Source organism: Myodes glareolus, chromosome 25, assembly GCF_982192425.1.
Source record: "Myodes glareolus chromosome 25, mMyoGla1.1, whole genome shotgun sequence".
Lineage (NCBI taxonomy): Eukaryota > Metazoa > Chordata > Mammalia > Rodentia > Cricetidae > Myodes > Myodes glareolus.
This window is the reverse complement of record NC_142050.1, coordinates 28,169,329-28,191,148: the sequence shown is the minus strand read 5'-3', so window position 1 is coordinate 28,191,148 and position 21,820 is coordinate 28,169,329. Positions and strand designations below refer to the sequence as shown.

Genomic DNA, 21,820 nt, shown 5'->3' with positions numbered 1-21,820 from the left:
AGACAGAGAACTGAATCTCTGGCCTGGGTATTTAGCTAACACTCCAGATGGCCCAGGGCCTACCCCTAGGAGGTGGGCTCACTCTAAGCCATGCTAAAGAGATCAGTGGAGTAATCAGTACTTTAGTGGTGTTCTCTACTGTTCCTCTCCATAATCTCACTCCTAGTGCTGTAGACTGTGGGCTGCAGGGCTGCGGTGCCACAGGCATGCAGCGTGTACACTTCTCTGTTATTTTTTGTTTGTTTTTGTTTTGTTTTCCAAGACAGGGTTTCTTTGTAGCTTTGGAGGCTGTCCTAGAACTCCTTCTGTAGACCAGACTGGCTTTGAACTCACAGATACCTGCAAGCCTCTGCCTCCTGTGTACTGGGAGTAAAGGTGCTCTCCACGGGCACCCGGCCTGTGTTATTTTTGAATCATTCCGAAAGTCATAACTTTCCCTTTTCTCCCTTATCTCTTCTTCTAGACTGCTTTCCTTAACACTTTGGACTTTCCCCTCACCATTTGAACAAGCCTTCCTTCCCACTGTGTGGCTACTTGTCTATGTCTACGATACGTCTGACCTCCATGCTAGTTTAAATGACATGGCTTTTCCCCCCTTCTTTCTTCCACTGTCCTCCTCTGGGCCGGCCCTGAAGTTTATGTCTGGCCTACACTTAGGCTTTTCTTAAAATTCTAATAAAATTGTCCTTGAGCTTCTGTTTGAGCCTATTATTATTATTATTATTATCATTACCATTATCATCATCATCATCATCATAATTATTTTTATTAATGAGACTCCAAGAGGTATCTGTGACAGTCAAGACACAATTTCCAAGTTGTGAGTTATGAGTGCTGGGACTCAAATTTAGCAGGTCATCAGGTTGGTGTGGCAAGTGCTTTTATCCCTTGAGCCATCTCACCAGCCCAGAAGCAACTTTTGGGAGAAGTGACTGGTTGAAGCTGTTAGTTTTTTGTAGCCTTTTCAGCCAGTTCTCTTCCCCCAGACTGTGTGTGTGTGTGTGTGTGTGTGTGTGTGTGTGTGTGTGTGTGTATATGTAGGGGCACAGGCCTGTGCAAGCATATGGAGACTAGCGGACAGTCTCAAGTGTTATTTCTCCCTAGTTGCTACCCACCTTATTTTTTGAGATGGAGCCCAGAGCCCACTGATTAGCGACCAGCCTGTCTCTGGCTCCTCAGCACTGGGATTACAAACTCGTGCGACTGTGCTGGATCTTCTGTGTGGGTTCTGAGGGTCAAACTCACATCCCTATGTGATGCAACAAGCACTCGACCGAATAAATGAGCTAGCTCTCCAGCCCCTGTTTAGAAACAGGGCTCAAGCAGCTGACAGTAACTTCGACCTACCATTCTCCTGCTTCCCAAGTGCTGGGTTCACAGGGGTGTGTCATCCTTCGGAGTTAGTGTATGAATTTTATTTATTTATTTATTTATTTATTTATTTATTTATTTATTTATTATTTTGCTCAGATTGTCTTTGAACTCTTGACAATCTCCCTGTCTCAACCTCATGAGAGCTGGCATGGGATTATAGGTATGAGCCACCAGGCCTGTTTAATATGGCCAGTTTGTGTTCCACACATTGATCTAGGCACTCCATGTATGGGAGTAAGTGAGACAGACAAAACTTCTCTCTCTGTGAGGCCTATGTTTTAGAAGCAGAGGAAAATGAGAAGGGATAGGAAGTTCTATGGAAGAAGGAAGTGGAAGACTGTGTTAAGGTAGACTGGGGAGTGATTTTAAATATAAAGTTCACGGGAGGCTCCGTTGGTTTCAGCTAAAACCTAAGTGAGGCTAGACAGTGTTAATTCTCTAGAGGGAAAATAATTTCAGACTAAGAGAGGGTCAAGTTCAAAGGCCTAGGAACATGCTTCATATATGTGAAGAAGAGCAACCAATCCTGTGCGTTTGGAGAGAAGTGAGTAAGGAAACGTGGTGGACTTCCTTCTGCCAGGCCTTGGAACCCGCGATGACTTTGTTTTTTTTTTTACGGTCTCAAACAGGAAACCTTGGAAGGGTTTTGAACAGTAAGGAGACAATAGCTGGCTTATGGTTTTAAAAATACATGGTTTGTAGACTGGATATAGTGATACACGCACAGAGTCCCAGGCCTCAGGATGCAGACGCAAGAGGATTATCACATGTTAGAAGCTAGCCTGATCGATACTATAATTCCAGGTCAGTCTGGGTGATGTAAGACTTTGCCTCCCAAAACAAACAAGGGGCTGGAGAGATGGCTCAGTTGTCAAAGTGCTTACCTTGCAAGCAAGGGAACCTGAATTTGATCCCCAGAAGTCGCCTAAAACATGGTGGCACCACAGTGTTTTTGCTGGCTCCACTCACAGCCCTAGCACTGGGGAGGCTGGGGAGGCAAAGACAGATGGATCCCAGGCTCAGGGGCCAGCCAAAATACTAGCCTATATGGCAAGCTACAGCCCAATGAGAGATCCTGCCTCAAAAAAACAAGGTAGATAGATATTCAAGGTTGAGAGAGAGAGAGAGAGAGAGAGAGAGAGAGAGAGAGAGAGAGAGAGATCCAAATGGGGTAGTTGAAGCTTCATAGATCAGATAAGACAGAGTCTGGATATATTTGGATGGTAGAAGTTATAGATCTTCTGATGTATATAAGATTCAGAGAAAGATTTTAAACAATGACATGGTCTTTGGATACATTAGGTTAAACAATGGTTCTTTTTGTTGTTGTTTTGTTTCGAGACAGTGTTTCTTTGTGTTGCCTTGGCTGTCCTGGAATTCTCTCTGTAGACCAGGTTGGCCTCCAACTCACTGAGATACACCTGCCTCTGCCTCCCGAGTGCTAGGATTAAAGGTGTGGGCCACCACCACCCAGTTTAAATGATGGTTCTTAACCTTCATACATATATTTCTAACTAAGTTGATGTTTACCGAGATGAAGAAGCCTGTGAAGAAGAAGAAAGGGTGTGGCATCTGAAATGCATTCTGGATCCTGAGGAGATGCTAGTTAGGCCTCTCTATACGCGTCTGGAGTTGAAGGGTGAAGGCATGTGTCACGGATGTCTTCTCAGGAGTCAGTAGAGATAGCAGTTAAAGCTCTGAATGAGGTCACGTGGGGATTAGGCAGCCCGGAGATTTGAGGCATCCATATCTCCAGAACAGGGAGATAGATAACCATGGAAAAGAAAAGGCAGGATACCACCTGTGGAAACAAGGGCTCTAGCCAGGACACCTGGCCCACGTGAGAGCTCCCTTGATGTAGGTGTGAGTCATTTCCCAGGCTTCTTCTCTCCCTTGAGTTTGATGCTGGGGCGTGCGGGTGTGAAGTTGTGTGTGCACACATGTGCAGACATTTGATGTCACACGTGACTGGTGCCATAGAGGAGTCAGCATCTCCTCTGCGAGCCTGACAGAAGCTGTCCTCTTGTTTTCAGACGAGAAAATAGAAACTAAAAGGCCAGGTGACCTAATCCAAGGTTCTCTTAGCGACAGGTGGGACTGGCAGAAGAAGGGATCCGGGTCGCTAAGCTGCTACTGAGTCATGCTTAGCTCTCACTGCTCCTGAGGATACACGATGACTGGGTTACCTAGAGAGGACTTGAAATGAGCTTTAAGTTTAGTTTTTAATTTGTGTGCATGTGTGTGTGTGTGTGTATGTGCACGCGCGCGCATGCACATGTGTGTGTGTACGTGCGCACATTTGTGTGTGTTTTAGTTCAGGCATGCATGTGGAGGTCAGGGGACCACCATGGACACGGGTCCTTGCCTTCCACTTTGTTGACTGGCCACTGGCTACCTGGTCCAGGAGCTCCTGCAGAGTCTTAGGCTTTCTGCCTCCCATCCACCCTGGGAGAGCACTGAGATTACAGGGTACTACATGGGGATCCGAACTCAGGTCCTCACGCTTGTGTGGCAAGCACTCTACCTACACAGCCAAGGCCCCAGGGCAGAGTTTTACAGCTTTTTGTTCCCCGGGAGTAGAGTTGCTGATATAATGAACCCCTGAAGGGATCCAGACCTTCCCTGGGAACTGTTTTCTCTGAGGAACAGCTCCATGGAAACAGGAGACTGTATTGGGGGGATTTTCACACTGGGAAGGAAGGGACGGCCATAAATTCTCCTTAAGGATTAACAAGTCATTTCAGAAACTGTTTAGGTTCTCATTGCCCTCTTCCACTTACTCTGCCAAATAACTGGTTTCATCTCAGTGTCTCGCTAGAGGCATTAAATTCTCTCCTAGCTCATCTTGCCTTGCAGAAGCTGCGTCTGAGCTCAGAGGCCCCACCGGTCAAGCTTAGCCTTGCCCTGGGCAGAGATAAACAGGCCCAGAATCCATTTCTCAGATTGCAACACCGGTGAGTCAGGCAGGGTCGGACAGCTGCTCCCTCCCAGGCGCCCCTTGGCTGTACCTGATAAGGAAGCACATCGCTCATTCCAGAGCACCGTCTTCGTACACAAGTATAAACAGCCACTCCCAGGCCCTGGCGTTGTCTTAGAGTAAATTATTGACATTCTGAGCAGCTGAAACAGGGGGAAAAGGCGAAAGCAAATCTAACAGATTCAGTGGTAACTTCAGTTTTCTTTAGCTAAACCACGGGAGAGTTTTTGAACTTACACAGTCAAGGGCAGGCTCAGGAGTTGCCTAAAGCTCTGGAAGTAGGAAGGAAGGTCAGACTAGCGGAGGTGCACTCGCAAAAGAACAACTGGTAAAATACCCAGAGAGAAATGTGTGCATTCTTTTGACACAGAGGGGGAAAATGGATATGGTAGCATTCTTAAGAGCAAGTAAACAAAATCAATGTCCTCAAAGCGAAGAACTAACTTCCTCCTATAAATGATAGGTATGTAAGTCGTGGGGAAAATGGGGTGCAGAGGGGCTATAGATAAGACCAGCACCAGTACATAGCAAACCTGGTCATCAGGATTTCTCATGTCCTCCATGAAAGCCGCTCACAGTTTCCAGGCCCTCGGATCTAGGGCTTTCACATCAATCTTTTCCACTGACTCCATCAACCGACTCAAGCAGGGTAAGAACATCAGAGTCCATATTTTATAGATGAGAAAATTTGAGATTCAGGGAAGATGCAAGCAACTTCCTGAGGCATAATTAAAAACAGGGAGGGGTGGATTTGTCCTAAGTAACCGAGAGTTAAAGTCCTTCCTAGGGCTGGGGAGATGGCTCCACAGTTAAGAAAAGGTACAGCTCTTGAGCAGGATCTAAATTTGTTTCTCAGCAACTCACCAGTTCCAGGGCACCTGATTTTCTTTCCTGGTTTCCAAGGGCACCAGGCACAGGGTGCACTTTCCTTCCTTCCTTCCTTTCTTCCTTCCTTCTTTCTTTTTTTCTTTCTTTCTTTCTTTGGAGACAGGGTTTCTCTGTAGCTTTGGAGACTGTCCTGGAACTAGCTCTTGTAGACCAGGCTGGCCTAGAATTCCGCCTGCCTCTGCCTCCCTAGTGCTGGGATTAAAGGCAAGTGCCACCAACGCCCGGCTCAGGGTCCACTTTTATTCACGTGCGCAAACACTCAGACACGTCAAACAGAAATAAATAAGTCTTTAAGAAAGAAAACAGCTGGCCGGGGTGGCACACTCCTTTAATCCCAGCACAAGGGAGGCAGAGGCAGGCAGATCCCTGAGTTCAAGGCCAGCCTGGTCTACAAGAGCTAGTTCCAGGACTGGCTCCAAAGCAACACAGAGAAACCCTGTCTCGAAAACAAACAAACAAAAGAAAACAAAATATTTCCTAGCAACATCAGGAGTCTCCTTTAGGACATTCCCTCTGCTGAGACCACTTGAAGGACTAACACGGGGAGAGGGCAGCCTTGCCACCAGCAGTGTGGCCTGCACGTTTCCATTATGAAGCACTGCTCTGATTCTTTTGACAGGTTCTTTGCTCACAGCAGTTCTATCGGTGAAGAGGAAAGCACCAGGTAGAATTTGTAGGCCCCCACTCCAGGCCTCTCTTCCTTGACCCCCTCCCCATTTCCTGTTTGTTGTGTATATATGCTGTGGTTTTAGAGACAATGGGTCCCCTAAGTGCCACTTGATGTGGGGGGGAGCAGAGGGTACATAGTTTCTGCCTTCTTGGCATAGGACTTTATAAATGTACTAAGAGGCAAGGGGTGGTCAGATGGGTGTTCTGAAATTGAGACGCCTATTGGAATACTGAAGGCAGAGGCTCTTTGGCTTTGGCCAGCACCAAAACCATCTGAGGTCGCCTGTTAAAGACAAGGACATTGAAGACTCACCCTGGACCTTCTGAATCAGTTCCCAGGGGCAGTTCCTGTACACTTGTGAGCTTACAAAGTTCTCTAGGTGATTCTGAAGCATTGGGCCACACGTGGAAACCACTGTCTTTGCACAGGGGTGGGAGTTAACCAGGCCAAGAAGGGTGGGGGAGTCACTCTAGGAGAGCAGGTGGCAGCAGTAACAGCCTAGGGAGTCCGGTGTGGACAGTGAGAAAGACAACCCTTGGTTTGCTTTTCCTTTCCTTCAAAAAAGTGGTCAGATAAAGGGGGCTAGAAATCCTTCCACGCATGTCTGCTGACACATTTGTTGTAGGAGAAGGCAATGAATCATGCTTTTTCTCCCCCAGAACAGAGAATGGAGGTTACAGGGACTGCTAGGAATGGGGGTGAGGAGTTATTACTAGACGGGTACAGAGTTTCTATTGGGATTGATGAGAAGTTTCTGGAAATGAACAGTAGTGACGGCTGCACAATAGCTAAGGCTGTTTTGTGCTGTTGCATTGGATATTTAAATATGGTTGTTGCAATTTAAAAAAGTAGCTGGCGCATTGAGGGCTAGAATGATAGGAGCAAATAATGCTCATCTTTAGCCCATTGCTCTGGTCCCAGGAGTGGGTGAGTGTGTGTGTGTGTGTGTGTGTGTGTGTGTGTGTGTGAGACTGTGTGTAGCTAAAGCTTTGGAGCCCTGTAGAGCAGTATCTCTCAAATTTCACTGTTAGGGAACCACCTGAGAACTTTGTTCAACTGCAAACGCTGAGTAGGCCTAAGGCCCTTCTAGGGGCTTTTGTTTGTTCGTTTTTCAAGACAGGCCCTGCTTTAGTGGTGTTTCTAACTAGTTCCCAAGTGATGCTGACACTCAGTTCATTCTGGGAGGACTGTGTAAATTTTTTCTTCATTCCCACTATATCCTCATGAACTCAGAGCCATAAGAACACAGTGGCACTTAATGTTTATTAAATGAATAAGCAAATACACATGGTTGATATGGGAGCTTGGAGCGCCGAACCATCTTTGTTCTGAATTAGGGCATATTTAGGATGTGTCTATCAGTAACACACATTGTGAGTTTAAAACCTACCTCAAATTCTGTAGAACAAGGATGTTGGTATCCAATTATTTCTGTTCTTGCCACCTTGCTGCTTCTACTGCACTCCAGGAATTACTGGCCTTGTGTGGAGGATTAATGAAGCCTGGTTTGCAAGCTCTGAGGAAGCCTTGCTGTAGTCTACAATCCCTGCAAACGAATTCTTTCCATCTGAAAAGGAAGTAGAGTGCAGAGAACATGCCGGTATGGGAATTTCCAGATTTGGACGCCAGTCTAAGTAATTGCCACTTTGGCCTCCTCCATAGCCAAACAGCCCTTTGTAACATTGTGTGTGAGGGTGGCTCATAAAGCACATGAATGCAATCATACTGCCATTATTTACTACCATCGTTTATGTTGATGGTAACGACACTGGCAGTTGAGCGATGAAGTGTGAGGGGAGGTTGGGGGAGGGGACAGAGGGATGCAGGCGGGCAGGAGAAAGAGGAACTACATCTCCCAGAACTCCGTGGAGAAATCTACCCCGCGACGACGCCCCGCCCCTTCCCTGGAGCCCCTCCCCTCCGATGACGTCACAGAGGTGACATCACGGCGCCTAGAGCGAGGCTCGGGTAGAAAGGCCGACCGTGCTGGAGTCGTCGGCTTGTGGAGGAAGCAGCTTGGAGCTGGCGAGAGCGTGAGCGGGCGGGCAGGCGGACGAGCGAGCGCAGGCGGGGGGAGCGGCGCACGGCGCGGAGCAGCGCCTGCCCGGGCCGCGGCGGAGCCTCAGCCGGAGGGCAGCCCGAGCGGGCGCCTGGGTCCCCGCCCCCACTCGGCGGGGCAGTGCCCGGTGTTCCCCAGTGCGGGGGGCGGCGGCGGCGGCTGAGCGGACCCCACGGGACCGCGCGGGTGTTGCCACCTCGGCCGAGGAGCCGGCGCGGCCGCGGGACTCTGCGAGCTGGGCCCGGGGCCCGTGACAGACGGGCCAAGGAGGGGAGAGAGGCGGCGGCGGCGCAGGCGACGGGGAGGCAGCGGCGGCGGCGACAACATGTCATCCCCCAGTCCCGGCAAGAGGCGGATGGACACGGACGTAGTCAAGCTGTATCCTTCATGAAGGGGAATTCGGACTGCGTGTGGGGTGGGTGGGGGTGCCCAGGCAAGGGCTTCGGGGCACTCCAGGCCACTGGCCGCGCCTCCCCTCCTTCCCCCGGTGCCTACGGCGGCCCCTTAGCACCTCCCCGGAGCCGAGGGCTTTTTCAGGTCCCCTTTATCTGCAGCCCCCCGAGATGTGCGTTGCTGCTCGCTCTCCCTGCACCCCCCGGAGCCCGTGACTTTTCCTCCACGACGTTTGGATTCCTAAGACGGCCCTTTCTTGGGGGGTGGGGTGGCTAACTAGCCATCTCCTTCGTCACCGGGAGCTCATCTTCAGGGTCTTTGCTTCCTGTTTGCTTGCTTTGGATTTATGGACTCATGATAGAAATTTCTTGAGAGGGAAACCTTTCTTCTTATTCTTTTCTTTTCTTTTTTTTTTTTTTTTCTGAGGTGTCCGGGTTCCTTCCACTCACAGTGCTGTTTAAACTGGGGTAACTCAATCGACCTTCTTTATCCCTAATTCCTTTCTATATTAGGAAGAGAGTAGTCTGCTCAGGCCCCTCTTGTAATAAAGAGCTCCGTGTGTTTTAAATCAGACACTCTTGTTAAGCCTTCTGGTCTGGAGAACGTCCCTGTTTTTCTCTCGACTGACAAAGCCTATCCCACTCGTAGTGCGTGCAATGAGGACCCCCAGGCCCTCTTAGCAGGCAGGCCACCCTCCTCCATATTGTGGATCTGACAGCTGGGAGGAAGGAGAGAGAAAGGGGAGCTCCTGAACAAAATAGCCCCTGTCCTAGCCTCTTGAGCGAAACTCCCTCTGTGAGAGTACGGTTCTTGGGGACTGCTTGCCCTGTTCTGGGCCGAGTGACATTTTTTATTTTCTATCCCCTTCCCCCAACTTTATATGTGCACCCGAGGTTGCAGTGGGAGAACTGATAAGTCTTCCAGGCAGTGGTTTTGGTTGGAATCCAGACTGATTATTTCATGACTAGCTAGAGAAAATCGCGAAGGTTCCTGAGACAAATCGAGAATTTTAAGAAATGTTTTTTATATTTTGAGGGCCAATGGGGGGGGGCGAGAAGCTGGTGTTCTAAATAGCTAATCCCTTGGGGGAAGGTGAAAGGCTGTTAAAGAGAGTCCTGTCTCCTGTTTCTCTTTCTACCTTGCCCCCATCCCCCACCGTTTCCCCCTGTTGCAGGATTTTGTTTATATAACTCAAGTTGTTTGGCTAGATTCTTCAGGTGAATTCCTTCTTTTATTTGTTACTGTTTTTGATTGCTTTACCTTTTCTAGCGATCAGTGGCGGTTGTTAAAAACTAAGTTATGGAATTTGCTGAAGTTTTTAAAAAAGTAGTTTTTGCATAGGATTTTAATTTGGGGGATGGGAGAGGAAGTTGCCTAGGCAAGAGTTTTTTTTTTTTAAATCTTTTTTTTTTTTTTTGTGCAATCCGTCTTTTCAGTAATAAGACCGTGTTTTTCTCCTTTACCAGGGGCTAGACATTAGGAATACTGAATACTGGGTAAACTCTGAAGTTTGAGGGTTGGGGGAAAGGGTAGTAGGGATCAGAGCAGCCAGTAATAAAGGGTAATATGCCAGATACACCTAGGCACAAGTAAAATGAACTCTTTATGAGCTGTTTGTGGCCTATTGCTTTTTTAAATCTGTGAATGATACCAGGAATGTTGACTTTTCATAAGACCACAGGAAAACTTGTAACTATGGCTGTGTGTACATTTTACACAAAGCAGTTTGAAGCTTTATTTTTGTTTAGAAACTAGGAAATGACATGGTGGCAGACTCAGAAGTTATTTTTGACTTGAATTGAGAGTTGACTGTCACACCTAATGTGAATTTCACCCTAATATATAATTGGGATGGGGGAATTCCAGCTGTTTTTGATCGATGTCAGTTCCTCGAATTATGTTCATACATAGATTTCCTAAAGACTGAGGAAGATCGAGGCCTAGCTTGACCTGATGCCTTTGCCATACAGTGCCTTTTGTTCACGTAGTAGTTGTGGCATCTAGAATGATTACCGCATTTAGGAGTCCGGGTGTGTGTGTGTGGGGGGGGTGGCGGGTGTGGGGGGTGGTGAGGGAGAGGGAAACAGACAAAGAACAGCAGGGTGTCTCTTTTCCCCTCTCCCTAAGTGGCTTATTTCATAGCTTATTTTTAGTAGAAGATGAAGAAAGGCAAAGATGCCTTGGCTTCTGTGCTTTCCCCACCTTCCCTTTGCTGACAAAAGAAAGCAGGGCTCTTTAAAATTGTCCTTCTCCGCGATAAGAGGGTAGCAGTTTTGATTTGAAAGCTAGAGGTTATCTCTGCCTCGAGTTTATTTTCTGGTTTCATGTAGTTTGGAAGTTAAAAATTGTCGAATTTCCTTTTGTGTATTGGTGTGTGTCGTGGAGGATTTTATGGCCTCCTTTCTCAGTTGAATTCTCATCAGTAGGCCCAAGTGGAGTTTACAGTTTTGGGATAAGGTATGCTTAGTGAAAAATTGAAGAGCCAATTCCCCAGCCTCCTGCTGAGATGAGTACAATTGCTTGTCAATGCGGGGGTTAAACTCGAAGATGGTGGTAAGGAAGTGGAAGGAAGTCTAAAGGAATGTATAGCACTTCTTGTCCCTTGTCCCTGGATGATTTCTTTGGTGTGGAGGCTAATAGCCGGTTTCATCGAAGTCTCCTGTTTCAGCCCATTTTTGGCTGTCTCTGGGCGTAATTATACCACAAGGATTTACTGCCTGGCAGGGAACCTATATAGTAGGAAAGTAGCGGTGTGGGGGTAGGGAGGGAAGAGGACGTGTGACTAATTGGTCGCTGCTTTCCACCACCTAACTAGATACCGTCTCTCCGGAGTCTGATTTTTCTTTTGTGACTGGTTGGTAAGAGAGCTGACTCCCAAGTTATGTAGGGAGTGAGTGTTTTGCACCAGTGCACTTAATCTGCTGGGCGATTATGCTCTGAAACTCTGACTCATTCATTGTTTCTCTTCTGAGCCTCAACTGAGGGTTGTGCAAACCTCCACAGGAGCCGAGAAACTGATTTACATGACTTTTGGGCGCTGTGGAATCAAAGCACTTGCCCTCAGTCTCGGTCTGATGGAATGGTCTCGAATAGTGCGGCCATTTGCTGGCCAGAGTCAGGTAGATGACCAGCCTGAGAGCAGCACAGGATCATCAACCTTTGAGGTTTCCCTCGGCAGCCACTGATTATTTAGATTGTCTGAGACCTGGGACTCTGGTGACCTTAGTGTGATTTGCCCTAAAGGAATATTGGTAGAAGTTCTCCCTGGTGGAGGAACAAACAGCTCAGGTTACACGGGTTTCCTTGTTGGTGGGGGTGACTGTCTCGCCCTGTTGCACAGCCCTGGCGAGCCTTTTATCTGTGAACCGGTGCCCCTGCTGAAGGCTAGAGCTGCTTGTTTTGGAAAAGCATATGCAGGCAAAAGGCCGTAGGCACAGCTCCTTGCAGCTCATTGGCTGCTCTGTTACTACCCGGAAAAGGAGGAGGGGTGGAGCTACCAAACAGCTGATGGGAGTGTGTGACAAGAGTGTGTTTACATACAAAAGAGGTGGGGGCTGGGGAGGCCTTGTGAGCTGCTCACAAGACCAAGAGTATTTTCAAGGAGGAAAAAAGCCCTGTACTCTTAAGATTCAAGAAATGTCCAGAAAATTAAACCAGAAAACAGGATCTGATCATAATGGGTATTTGGCTCACCCTACTGTTGCTGTAATATTTGGAAATTAAAGAATACTGGGTTTTCAGAGACTGTCTTTTCCAGAAGGATTTTGGTATCAAAACAGGATATGCTGTTTTAAATAAAGGTGTGGGGGAAATGGACCTCCAAAGCTGAAAGCCTGGTGGGTTTACAGCCCTGAGAGATTACCCAGAAATTTTCTGTAGCAAGTGTGAACCCTTAAATATTTGTTCCCCCTATTTGTGTCAGGCACTGTGTTTATGTGAAGAAGTTAGTTAAAAGATGAGTGTGGTGGACATAGTGTTTATGGGATTAGTTATTAAATTGTTCCTTTAAGCCAGGTGTTAAACCAGGAAGGACAACATGTCAGGTCAGCACTATCATCTTGCTTTTTAGAATATTTTGTATTTTCAAAATTGATTTTTTTTCCTTCCTTTTTTTTGGGGGGGGGCGGGCATGGTGGTGTCTCACACCTTTAATCCCTAATCTCAATAATTGGGAGGCAAAAGCAGGTGGGTGTCTTTGAGGTCAAGGACAGTTAGGCCTTCATAAAAACTTTGTCTCAAATAACCAAACCTGGTGTTCTTTTTTAAGAAGTTGAAAAGTATTTTTCTCTCTAATATATATATATATATATATATATATATATATATATATCTCAATTCCTTTTTTTTTTTAAAGTAGGCATTAAAACAAAAGCAAGCATAAAACATGAAGGCATTTATCGTTGACTTTAACTTTGATGTTTTGCTGTTAATCAGCAGTTATTCTATCCCCAAGTTAGGCATTGTTACTGTTTAATTTGTGTTTAAAGTCTGGACAATCTTTTAACTAGCCCCAGTGCCCATTGGCAACCTGTGGTTGACCTCTTATTTCCTGTGGCCTCTCAGTGAGTTGGTAAGATGAAAGAACAGTTTCATGGTCTTAAAGCTAAAAGTTAAAGATTTGGCAATTCCCAGTTTTTTAAATTTGTCTTCCTTGTGTAGATTTTGGTGGCAAATAGATCATTATAACACTTTGGTAAAGCAGAAATTTGTGTGGTTTTTGCAGTGAAGGTGTAGTGGAACAGGCCTAAAAGGTAAACTGGTTTTTTTTCTCTTTTTTGGTTTTTCTCTGTAGCTTTGGAGCCTATTCTGGAAATTGCTCCTCGAACTCACAGAGATCCTCCTGAGTGCTGGGATTAAAGGTGTGTGCCACCACTGTCCAGCAAAGTTCAACTTTTAGAAGGGGAAAATCTTGTGTAGGTGTGACCTGTAAGAGACCTTTCTCTGTGTGCAAACATTAAGACGACCTAGGTTTGTTGGTTGGGGTAGTGCATCTTACCCAGTACCTTGGATGGTGTTTGTACATCCATGCAGTTGGTATCTTGTTCTGTGTTAACAGATTGATGGTTCCGAGAAACATGGTTCTTAGACATGCAATTCAGATCTTACAATGCTCACAGTGTAGTAGTTTTTTCCCTGGAGACTCAGAGAGACTGTGTTTTAATAAAATACTTCAATGAAAGACTTAGTTGGGTTTTGAAAGTGTTATAATAAAGTAATTGGGGAAAATACAGGTTACAAAAAAGAAAAGAAAACAGCCACTCATAGTCTTATCCTTTAAATAATAGTTCTCAAACTTGAGTGTGATGTTAATTACTTGGAGGGTTTGTTAAAACTGGTTCTGGATCCTGCCCTTGTACTTCCTGCTTCAGGAGGTCCAGCGAAGGGTCCAGGAATGAGAGATGCTGATGCTCCAGTGACTGGCGTAGAAATCGTCCTTAAATGCTAGCCTGTTGGTGCTTCCCTGCAGCGTGTTATTCTCCCCAGGATTTATTGGCCATATTATACTTACCTGCTTTGTTTTTACTTAATATTTTTGTAACTGCTTTCTCCTGTTAAAAATACTGGAAATAGCTGGTGTATTGAAACATCTATAATCCCAGGATTCCAGACATAAAGGCAGGTGATTCTCAGAAGTTCGAGGCCAGTCTGGGCTATATAAAATGATAGTAAGATCTTATCCAAATCTCAACCCTCTCTGGGGCCAGGGGGGCAGGGGCAGAGGAAAGTAATATCTGAGGCTGCAGAGTGATAGATTGTTGACCAACACACATACAAGCTCTTGCTTGTGATCTAGAAACCAAAAGCATCCCAAAAGGGGAAAGAGTAGACAGAATGCATAGCTTCTGTATTGTACTGTGTCACTTGTGGTTGTGTGCCCCCCCCATCCTTATCATATGCTCTTTAGTTTTCCTTTGCCAGCTTCACCCTTGGCCTTGGCTTTTACAGTATAGAAGGGAGTGTGTGCATATACATGCATATAGGGTGTCCATGAGTATTTTGTTCTTATATCCACTAATCTTTTGTGGTTTCTGTTTCTGTTTCTTTTCTTTCTTTCTTTCTTTTCTTTTTTTTTTTTTTGAGGCAGGGTTCCCCTGTGTGGCAGCCCTGGCTGTTCTGGAAATCGCTCTGTAGACCATGTAGACCAGGCTGGAATGCTGGGATTAAAGGTGTGCACCATTACTGCCCGGCATAGCCTTTGGTTTTTTGATACATGGTCTTGGCTGTGTAGCATAGAATGGTCTCTTACTTGATCCTGCTACCTCTGTCTCTGAGTGCTAGGAAATTACCTATTTAAAAGCGATAGATATGGTAAGTTTTGTGCTGTCTTAACATGTTATCCATGACACCTGTCACCACAATCAAGAAGAAACAGATTCATCTTCCCCCAAACTTTTTTTGTGACAGGGTCTCACATAGTCCAGGTTAGTTTTGATCTCCTGATCCTCTTCTACTGCCCAAGTGTCCAAAGTTTATTATGTTAATTTGTATTTCTTCCCTTCTCTCAGCCTTTGGTCCGATTTCTGTCCTTAGATGATTATTGTTTTCTAGAATTATATACGAATGGAATCATATAGAGTGTGTGTCCCTCTTACACGTAGTACTTCACTGGTCATAATTTTGAAGTTCATTGTGTGTTCTTAGGTTGTTGAGCAGTATTTAATTGTGGGGATGTACTGTAGCTTAGAAGTTTGTGTATTTGCTATCATGCGTGTACAGAACTAGGCATTGGACTCAGGGCCCTGTGTCAGTTAGGCAAGGTCTGTCATACTGTACTTCTCCCCAGACCTTTATGTTGTTTTTAGATAACTCCTGTTTGTTTGTTTGTTTATTGCCTCTATCTGTGTATGGGGGGTTGTCAGACCATTTGTGGCAATCAGTTGTTTTTTTTTTTTTTTTTGGGTTTTTCCAACATGTGGGTACTGGGAATTAACTCAAGTGTCAGTCTTGGTGGCAAGTGCCTTCACCTGCTGAGCCAGCCACCTGCCCACCCAGAGTTTTGCTGTGTAGCTCTGGATGTCCTGGAACTCACTCTGTAGACCAAGCTAGCTTCAAAATCACAGATCCGCCTACCTGGGCAGAGTGTGAGTGGATTAGCCACTATCTGCTGAGCCATCTTGACAGCCTTTTTTCATTTTAAATTTTGAGCCAGTCTTACTAAGTTATCCAGTCTGGACTGGGCAGTGATAGTACTTACATAGGCAGACAGGATCTCTGTGAGTTCAAGGTCTGCAGAGCTAGTTCCAGGACAGGATTCAAAGCTAAAGAGAAACCCTGTCTTGGGGGTGGGGATGAGAATGGTTATCCACTCTGATCTTGAATCTGTAGCCTATGCAGGCCTTGAATTTAAGATCTTTCCTCCCCAGTTTATCAAAATAGGATTACAGGCCTATACTATAAGCCTGGTAGAATTTACATTGTGATGCTTGGGTTCGTTCAAGTTGTAAGTTAGGTGGCTGTGAGCTTTTGTATGGATATGTGCTTTCTTTGGACTAAGAAATACTTGCACCATGAGGTAGGTATGTGATTAACTTTCTGCTTGAGACAGGAGCTCAGTATGTATCCCTAGCTGACCTTGACTTCTCCCAGACACCCTGCTTCAACTTTCCTAGTTCTGGGATTGAAAGGTTGCAAGGTTCTGTTTTACTTTTTAGAAGATAATTTGAATATAGTTTTCACTACTTTTATACACGGGTAAAACTGATGCAAATTTTTTTTTCATTTGGGTGTTTTAAAGAACTCACATTAAATAACACCCTCCCAAAGCACTGATTCCTAGCCCTACTGTCAAAGCTGATGTTACAGATCTTCTCTCCCCCATTTGAAATTGGTGCTTCAAGGATAAGCAGATGGCTTGGGGTAAAACATATGAGAATCAAAAAGTTCTGATTCATAGAACGAATTAAAAGTAAAGAATCTGTAATCCCTGTGCCCCATGACAAGTGGGAAATGACACCTGTGGGAAATGACACCTGGAGAACCCTTGGAAAATGTAGGTCAGGTAGCTTGGTGTATAACAGCCCCTGACTCAAAGTAGAAGGCAAAGGCCAGTAGCTTAGGTTGTCCTCTTGCATGTCCACCCACACTCACATACATGCACACTCACATGCATACTTAAACACACATGCACACCATACTCTTGTTCACATGAAGATTGAAAAAAGGAAAGTGAGTGAGGTTTTTTTTTTTATGGTGATAACTTTTACACTTGCTGATAAGACTTACAAGGTTGGCACACCAGGCGGTGGTGGTGGTGCACACCTTTAATCCAGCACTGGGGAGGCAGAAGCAGGATGGTCTCTGAGAGTTCGAGGACAAGCCAGAGCTACATAGAGATCAGCAAGTGCAATATGGTTAAGATATATAATCTTTTTGTTTTGTTTTTTGAGACAAGGTGTTTCTCTGTGGCTTTGGAATCTGTCCTGGAACTAGCTCTTGTAGATCAGGCTGGCCTCGAACTCACAGAGGTCCGCCTGCTTCTACCTCCTAAGTGCTGGGATTAAAATTGTGTACCACCACTGCCCGGTTTAAGATATATTATGTTATGGTCTTATATTGCTGAATGTTTAGGATCTTTTGGCCAATCTTTTACAAAATATCTTGTGTGTATGTAACAGGTATTAATTACATGCCTGATGCCCACAGAGGTCAAAAGAGGGTGTTGCATCTCCTGGAACTGGAGTTACAGATAGGTTTGCGCCTCTCTGTGGGTTCTGGGAACCTAACCCAGCTCTGTCTATGAGCCATCTTTCCAGCATGGTATCCCCTTGTCCCCAATCTTTGAGCCCAGAACTACAAACAAATTAGTAAGTCTCCTTGATAACAGTGCTTGGAAAATAAACTTTGCAAAGGAAAAAAACTAGATTTGGATTTTTTTTCATTAATCAATGGTCATTGTTTGCATGACCTTAGGTTCTCACTGCTGTGAATTGATAATCAGATCACTAATCCAAAGTAGGGAATTCCCTCAGAAATCATCCCATAATGCAGATTTTGTTCAGTCTATATCTCTGTTATAAATTAAATTTATATTAGATTTATACTAAAGTGGATGAACATAGGAAAATGTCATTTTATGACGAGTTTTAGCTTTAAATTGGTAATATACTTAGTATATATTTATCCAGGAATGTTTTAAAAATACTGTTCCTGTTTGATCAGAACGTGGAAGTGTAAAGATACTATGTGAATCATAGCATATGTACTCCTTATATTTATTTTTATTTTATATGTTTGAATGTTCTGCCTACATGTATGTCTGTGTACTGAATGTGGGCCTGGGGCCTGTGGAAGTAAAAGAAGGTTTTGGATCCTCTAAAACTGATGTTATAAATGGTTGGTTGCCCCTGTAAGGATGTTGTCTAATTCTGTCACCTGAGCGCTGGGATTAAATGCTTGTTCCACCACTCCTGGCGATCTCTCTCTTTTTCTATGGGGTTTGTCAGCTTATGTGTCTCTGTACCACATGGCTTGCAGAACCTACAGAGGTTAGAATATGGCATTTGATCCCCGAATCTGGAGTTACAGATGAACCATTATTGGGTATTGGGATTTAAACCCTGGTCCTCTGGAAGTAAGTACTTTTAACTATTCAGCCATGTCTAAACCCACCTCCCTTTGTTTTTAAGTTGACTGGTTTCTGCATGTATTTGTGTATGAATGTGGGTACATATGTACCATGGTAAGTATGTGGAAGTCAGAAGACAATCTGGGGGAGTAGGTGCTTTCCTCCTCTTCTTCCTCTTCCTCCTCCTCTTCCTCCTCTTCTTCCTCCTCATTTTTTTTTGGGGTGGGGGTTTCGAGACAGGGTTTCTTTGTAGCTTTGGAGCCTGTCCTGGAGCTAGCTCTTATAGACCAGGCTGGCCTCGAAATCACAGAGATCTGCCTGCCTCTGCCTCCCAAGTGCTGGGATTAAAGGTGTGTGCCACCACTGCCCGGCTGCTTTCCTTCTTCTATGTTGGCCCTATGGATCAAACTCAGGTCACTTCGCAGCAAACACATTAGCTCCTGAGCCATCTTGCTAACCCACTCAGATAATTTTCTTTGAGTTGAGAAGTAGCTTGGTTCATTTCACTTTATGCAGTTAGAAATGACATGTCAGACTCGAACTTTTACTACCAGTATATAGTAGTGGTATGGGACCATGATCTGTATTCTGTCAATTATATTTTAAATAAACACTGATTGGCCAGTATCCAGGCAGGAAGTATAGGCGGGACAACCAGACAGGAAGTAGAGGCGGGCCAAAGAGAACAGGACAATTCTGGGAAGAGGATGGAGTTGTGGGCCCAGACACAGAAGAAGCAAGATGTGACTGCTTCACTGAAAAAGGTACTGAGCCATGTGGCTAACACAGATAAGAATAATGGGCTAATATAAGAGTTAATAAGAAGCCTGAGCTAATGGGCCAATCAGTTTATAGTTAATGTAGACCTCTGTGTGATATCTTTGGGACTTAATGACTGCCGGAACCGGGCAGGACAGAAAACCCCAACAACATAGTAGTTTACAACTTTAGTATCTATCTTTAAAGAAGAGAAACTGCAGGGAAACCTTTGATTTCCTTAACTACATTAAAGTCAGTGGATTGCAACTTGACACCTTAATTTTGTGTGATTGTTGAGATCCAGTATTGAGAGTTGAAACAGTGTAGCCCATCCTGGCCTGGAACTGTGTGGTTCAGACTGGTTTCTAGCTTTTAGTGATCCTATTGCCTCAGACATGTGAGTGTGTGGATTACAAATGTGAGCTGTTCTATCAGGCTGCTGCTGCTGATTCTGACTCTTACTATCATTTTGAATCAGAGTCTCATGTTAGTCCAGACTGACCTGGAACTTGCTCTCTGCTGGCCTGGCCTTGACTTCACAGTCTTCTTCCTCTTCAGCATTTCAAAGTGCTGGAATTTAGGGGTTCAAGCCCAGCGGTATTATTTGTTATTCTTTAGAGCAGTGGTTCTCAACCTAATGCTTCTGCCCTTTAATACAGTCCTCATTTGGTGACCCCCAACCATAAAATTATTTTCATTGCAAGAAACTTTGTCTCGAAAAACCAAAAAAGAAAAAAATATTTTCATTGCTACTTCACAAGTGTAATTTTGTTGCTGTTATAAATCATAGTGTAGATACCTGATGTGCAAGATATCTGATATACGACCCTTGTAAAAGGGTCATTCAATCCCCAAAGGGATCGGGACTTTTGGGTTGAGAATTACTGCCTTAAGGGGTTTTTGTCTTTGGTGAAGAAACTTTTAAAAGTTAATTTTTATAGTTTGATCCATGTATTCTATACTCAGAAGCTGAAGACCAGTTTTCTTTTAGTTCTTCAATGAAGGAGGTCTTGAGATCTCGAATACCCAGTATGATGCCAAACAAGTGTCCACAGGGCCCTCAGTACAATTCTTCGCATTACAAATAAAGAGAACTATCTACTTGTGCTCATTCTTTCTCTTCCCTGTGCTGGGGATTCAGCCCAGAGCCTTGGTGATGATTAGCAAGTGTTCTTCCACAGGCTGCATCCCAGCCCTTACTCTCCACTATTTTAGTGACCTGGTGTATTATGCTGAAGCCTTTGAACTGGTTTATGTTAATTTAAAGGCATGAATGTCGTTCTGCTTGCTTAATGGGAAGTAGAGTTAGTCGTTTTATTTTTATAGAAACAAATTAGTAGTGTATGACTTGTATGCTTTAAAATAGGAGCCTATTTTGCGGCTGAGTGAATTGGCTATACAATGGTTTTATTCTGCCAGTTATGGCTATTTTATTTTTTCAGTGTTATTCAAGTGTTTTGTCAGCTCTGATGAAGTTCTGTTTACATCTGGTAAGTCAGTTTCAGCAGCTAATTATACTGACATAGTTAAGCATGATTTTGTACTTTGGGAAACCTGAACTACATACAAGGGCATTATAAAGCATGCTGGTCCTTTCTGCAAATAAGGATTTTCGAGTAGACATTAATAATTATATCCCCTAGGCAATGCTACTTTGACCTTAAGTAGCAGTTTAAGGAAGTACTAATGCTTTGATATATGCTTTCATAGTAAGAAATAAGCTGGAAATTTGTTGTTGTACTGAGACAGTCGACCTAGGTAGCTCTGACTGGCCTGAAACTGTAGAACAGGTTCACTTTGAACATAAAGAAATCTTTTTCCTAAGTCTCCTGATGGGTGGTCTGTTCCACCGCTTTTGCTTAGAAAGATTTTCCTGAGCCAGGCAGGCTCCAAAGCTACAGAGAAAACCTTTCTCGAAAATTCAGAGAGAGAGAGAGAGAGAGAGAGAGAGAGAGAGAGAGATTTTCCTATATAGCCCAGGCTGACCCTGAAACTGCAGTCTTCTACCTCAGTTGTCCCAGAACTAAGATTACAAGTGTAATAAACCTCTATGCCTTTTGTTTCTGTTAGTGTGTTTTGTTTTGTTTTGTTTTTGAGACAGGGTTTCTCTGTAACAGCTGTGGATATTCTAGAACTCGTTGGCCAGGATATTCAGTAGACCAGGATAACCTCAAATTCATAGAGATCCACCTGCCTCCGCCTCCCAAGTTGGAAAAGTAAGATATAATGTGCTCATATCCACTTGGTTTCTTGTCTGAAATGCTGAGTTTATCATTCATTCGTCATTCTTGAAGAAGGGTAGAAATGGAATGTTGTAGCAGCACCTCACTAGTTTTGAGTGTAGGACAGATGCTCAGAACTCTTTAGGACACCTGTGTTTTTGTGCAATCTGTGGGTCAGAAGTGTAACCAGCAGCTCACTGGCTCAGTAACTCTGTTGGTGTATTTTTAGATCTTTGTATTTAAAAATACACACACCTGGCTGTCACATAGGTGCTGAGTGTCAGCTGTGTGACATTTTAGGTCCTCTCGCTGGCTTGTTGACACTGGGCTGGCATTCAACTTGTTTTTTTGCACCTCTGCTTCCTTTCCGCACCTTAGATTTGAGTGCTGTAAACTATGATCCACTTGCGGTAAACAGAACTAGTACTATTTTATTTTTTCCTTTAGCCTAGGTTGTCTTGGAACTTTACTATGTAAACTCCTTGTTTCCTTTTTTGGGGGGGTTAGATTTTTTTTTAATTATTGATTTTATTGAGTTCTACATTTTTCTCTTCTCCCCTCCCTTTCAACCCTCTCCCATGGTCCCCATGCTCCCAATTTACTCAGGAGATCTTGTCTTTTTCTACTTCCCATGTGAATTAGATCCATGTATGTCTCTCTTAGGGTCCTCATTGTTATCTTGCTTTTTTGAGACATGGTTTCTCTGTGTAGCTTTGGCTGTTCTGGAACTAGCTCCTATAGACCAGGCTAGCCCGAACTCACAGAGATCCACCTGTATCTGCGTCCTGAGTGCTGGGATTAAAGACGTGTGATACCACTGCCAGGTCCTCCTTGTTTCTTTCTATAGAACAAAATGACTTCAACATCTTGATCTGTCTGCCAGAACTTCATGAGTGCTGGATTATAGCTCAAG

At 44.6% G+C, this 21,820-nt stretch overlaps 1 protein-coding gene across 2 annotated transcripts in view; it reads left to right on the top strand.

Annotated features, from left to right (window-relative positions):
* The first annotated feature begins 7,870 nt into the window (after positions 1 to 7,870).
* The window catches only part of Ube2h (ubiquitin conjugating enzyme E2 H), an 87,391-nt gene continuing 73,441 nt past the window's right edge, over positions 7,871 to 21,820 (top strand). Inside the window, exon 1 of one of the 2 annotated variants that reach the window (XM_085683783.2) lies at positions 7,871 to 8,346. In XM_085683783.2, coding sequence (XP_085539909.1) covers positions 8,294 to 8,346 — 53 coding nt within the window. In that variant the 5' untranslated portion in view covers positions 7,871 to 8,293. The remainder of the gene's footprint in view (positions 8,347 to 21,820) is intronic. The other variant, XM_085683782.2, reaches the window with a different exon arrangement.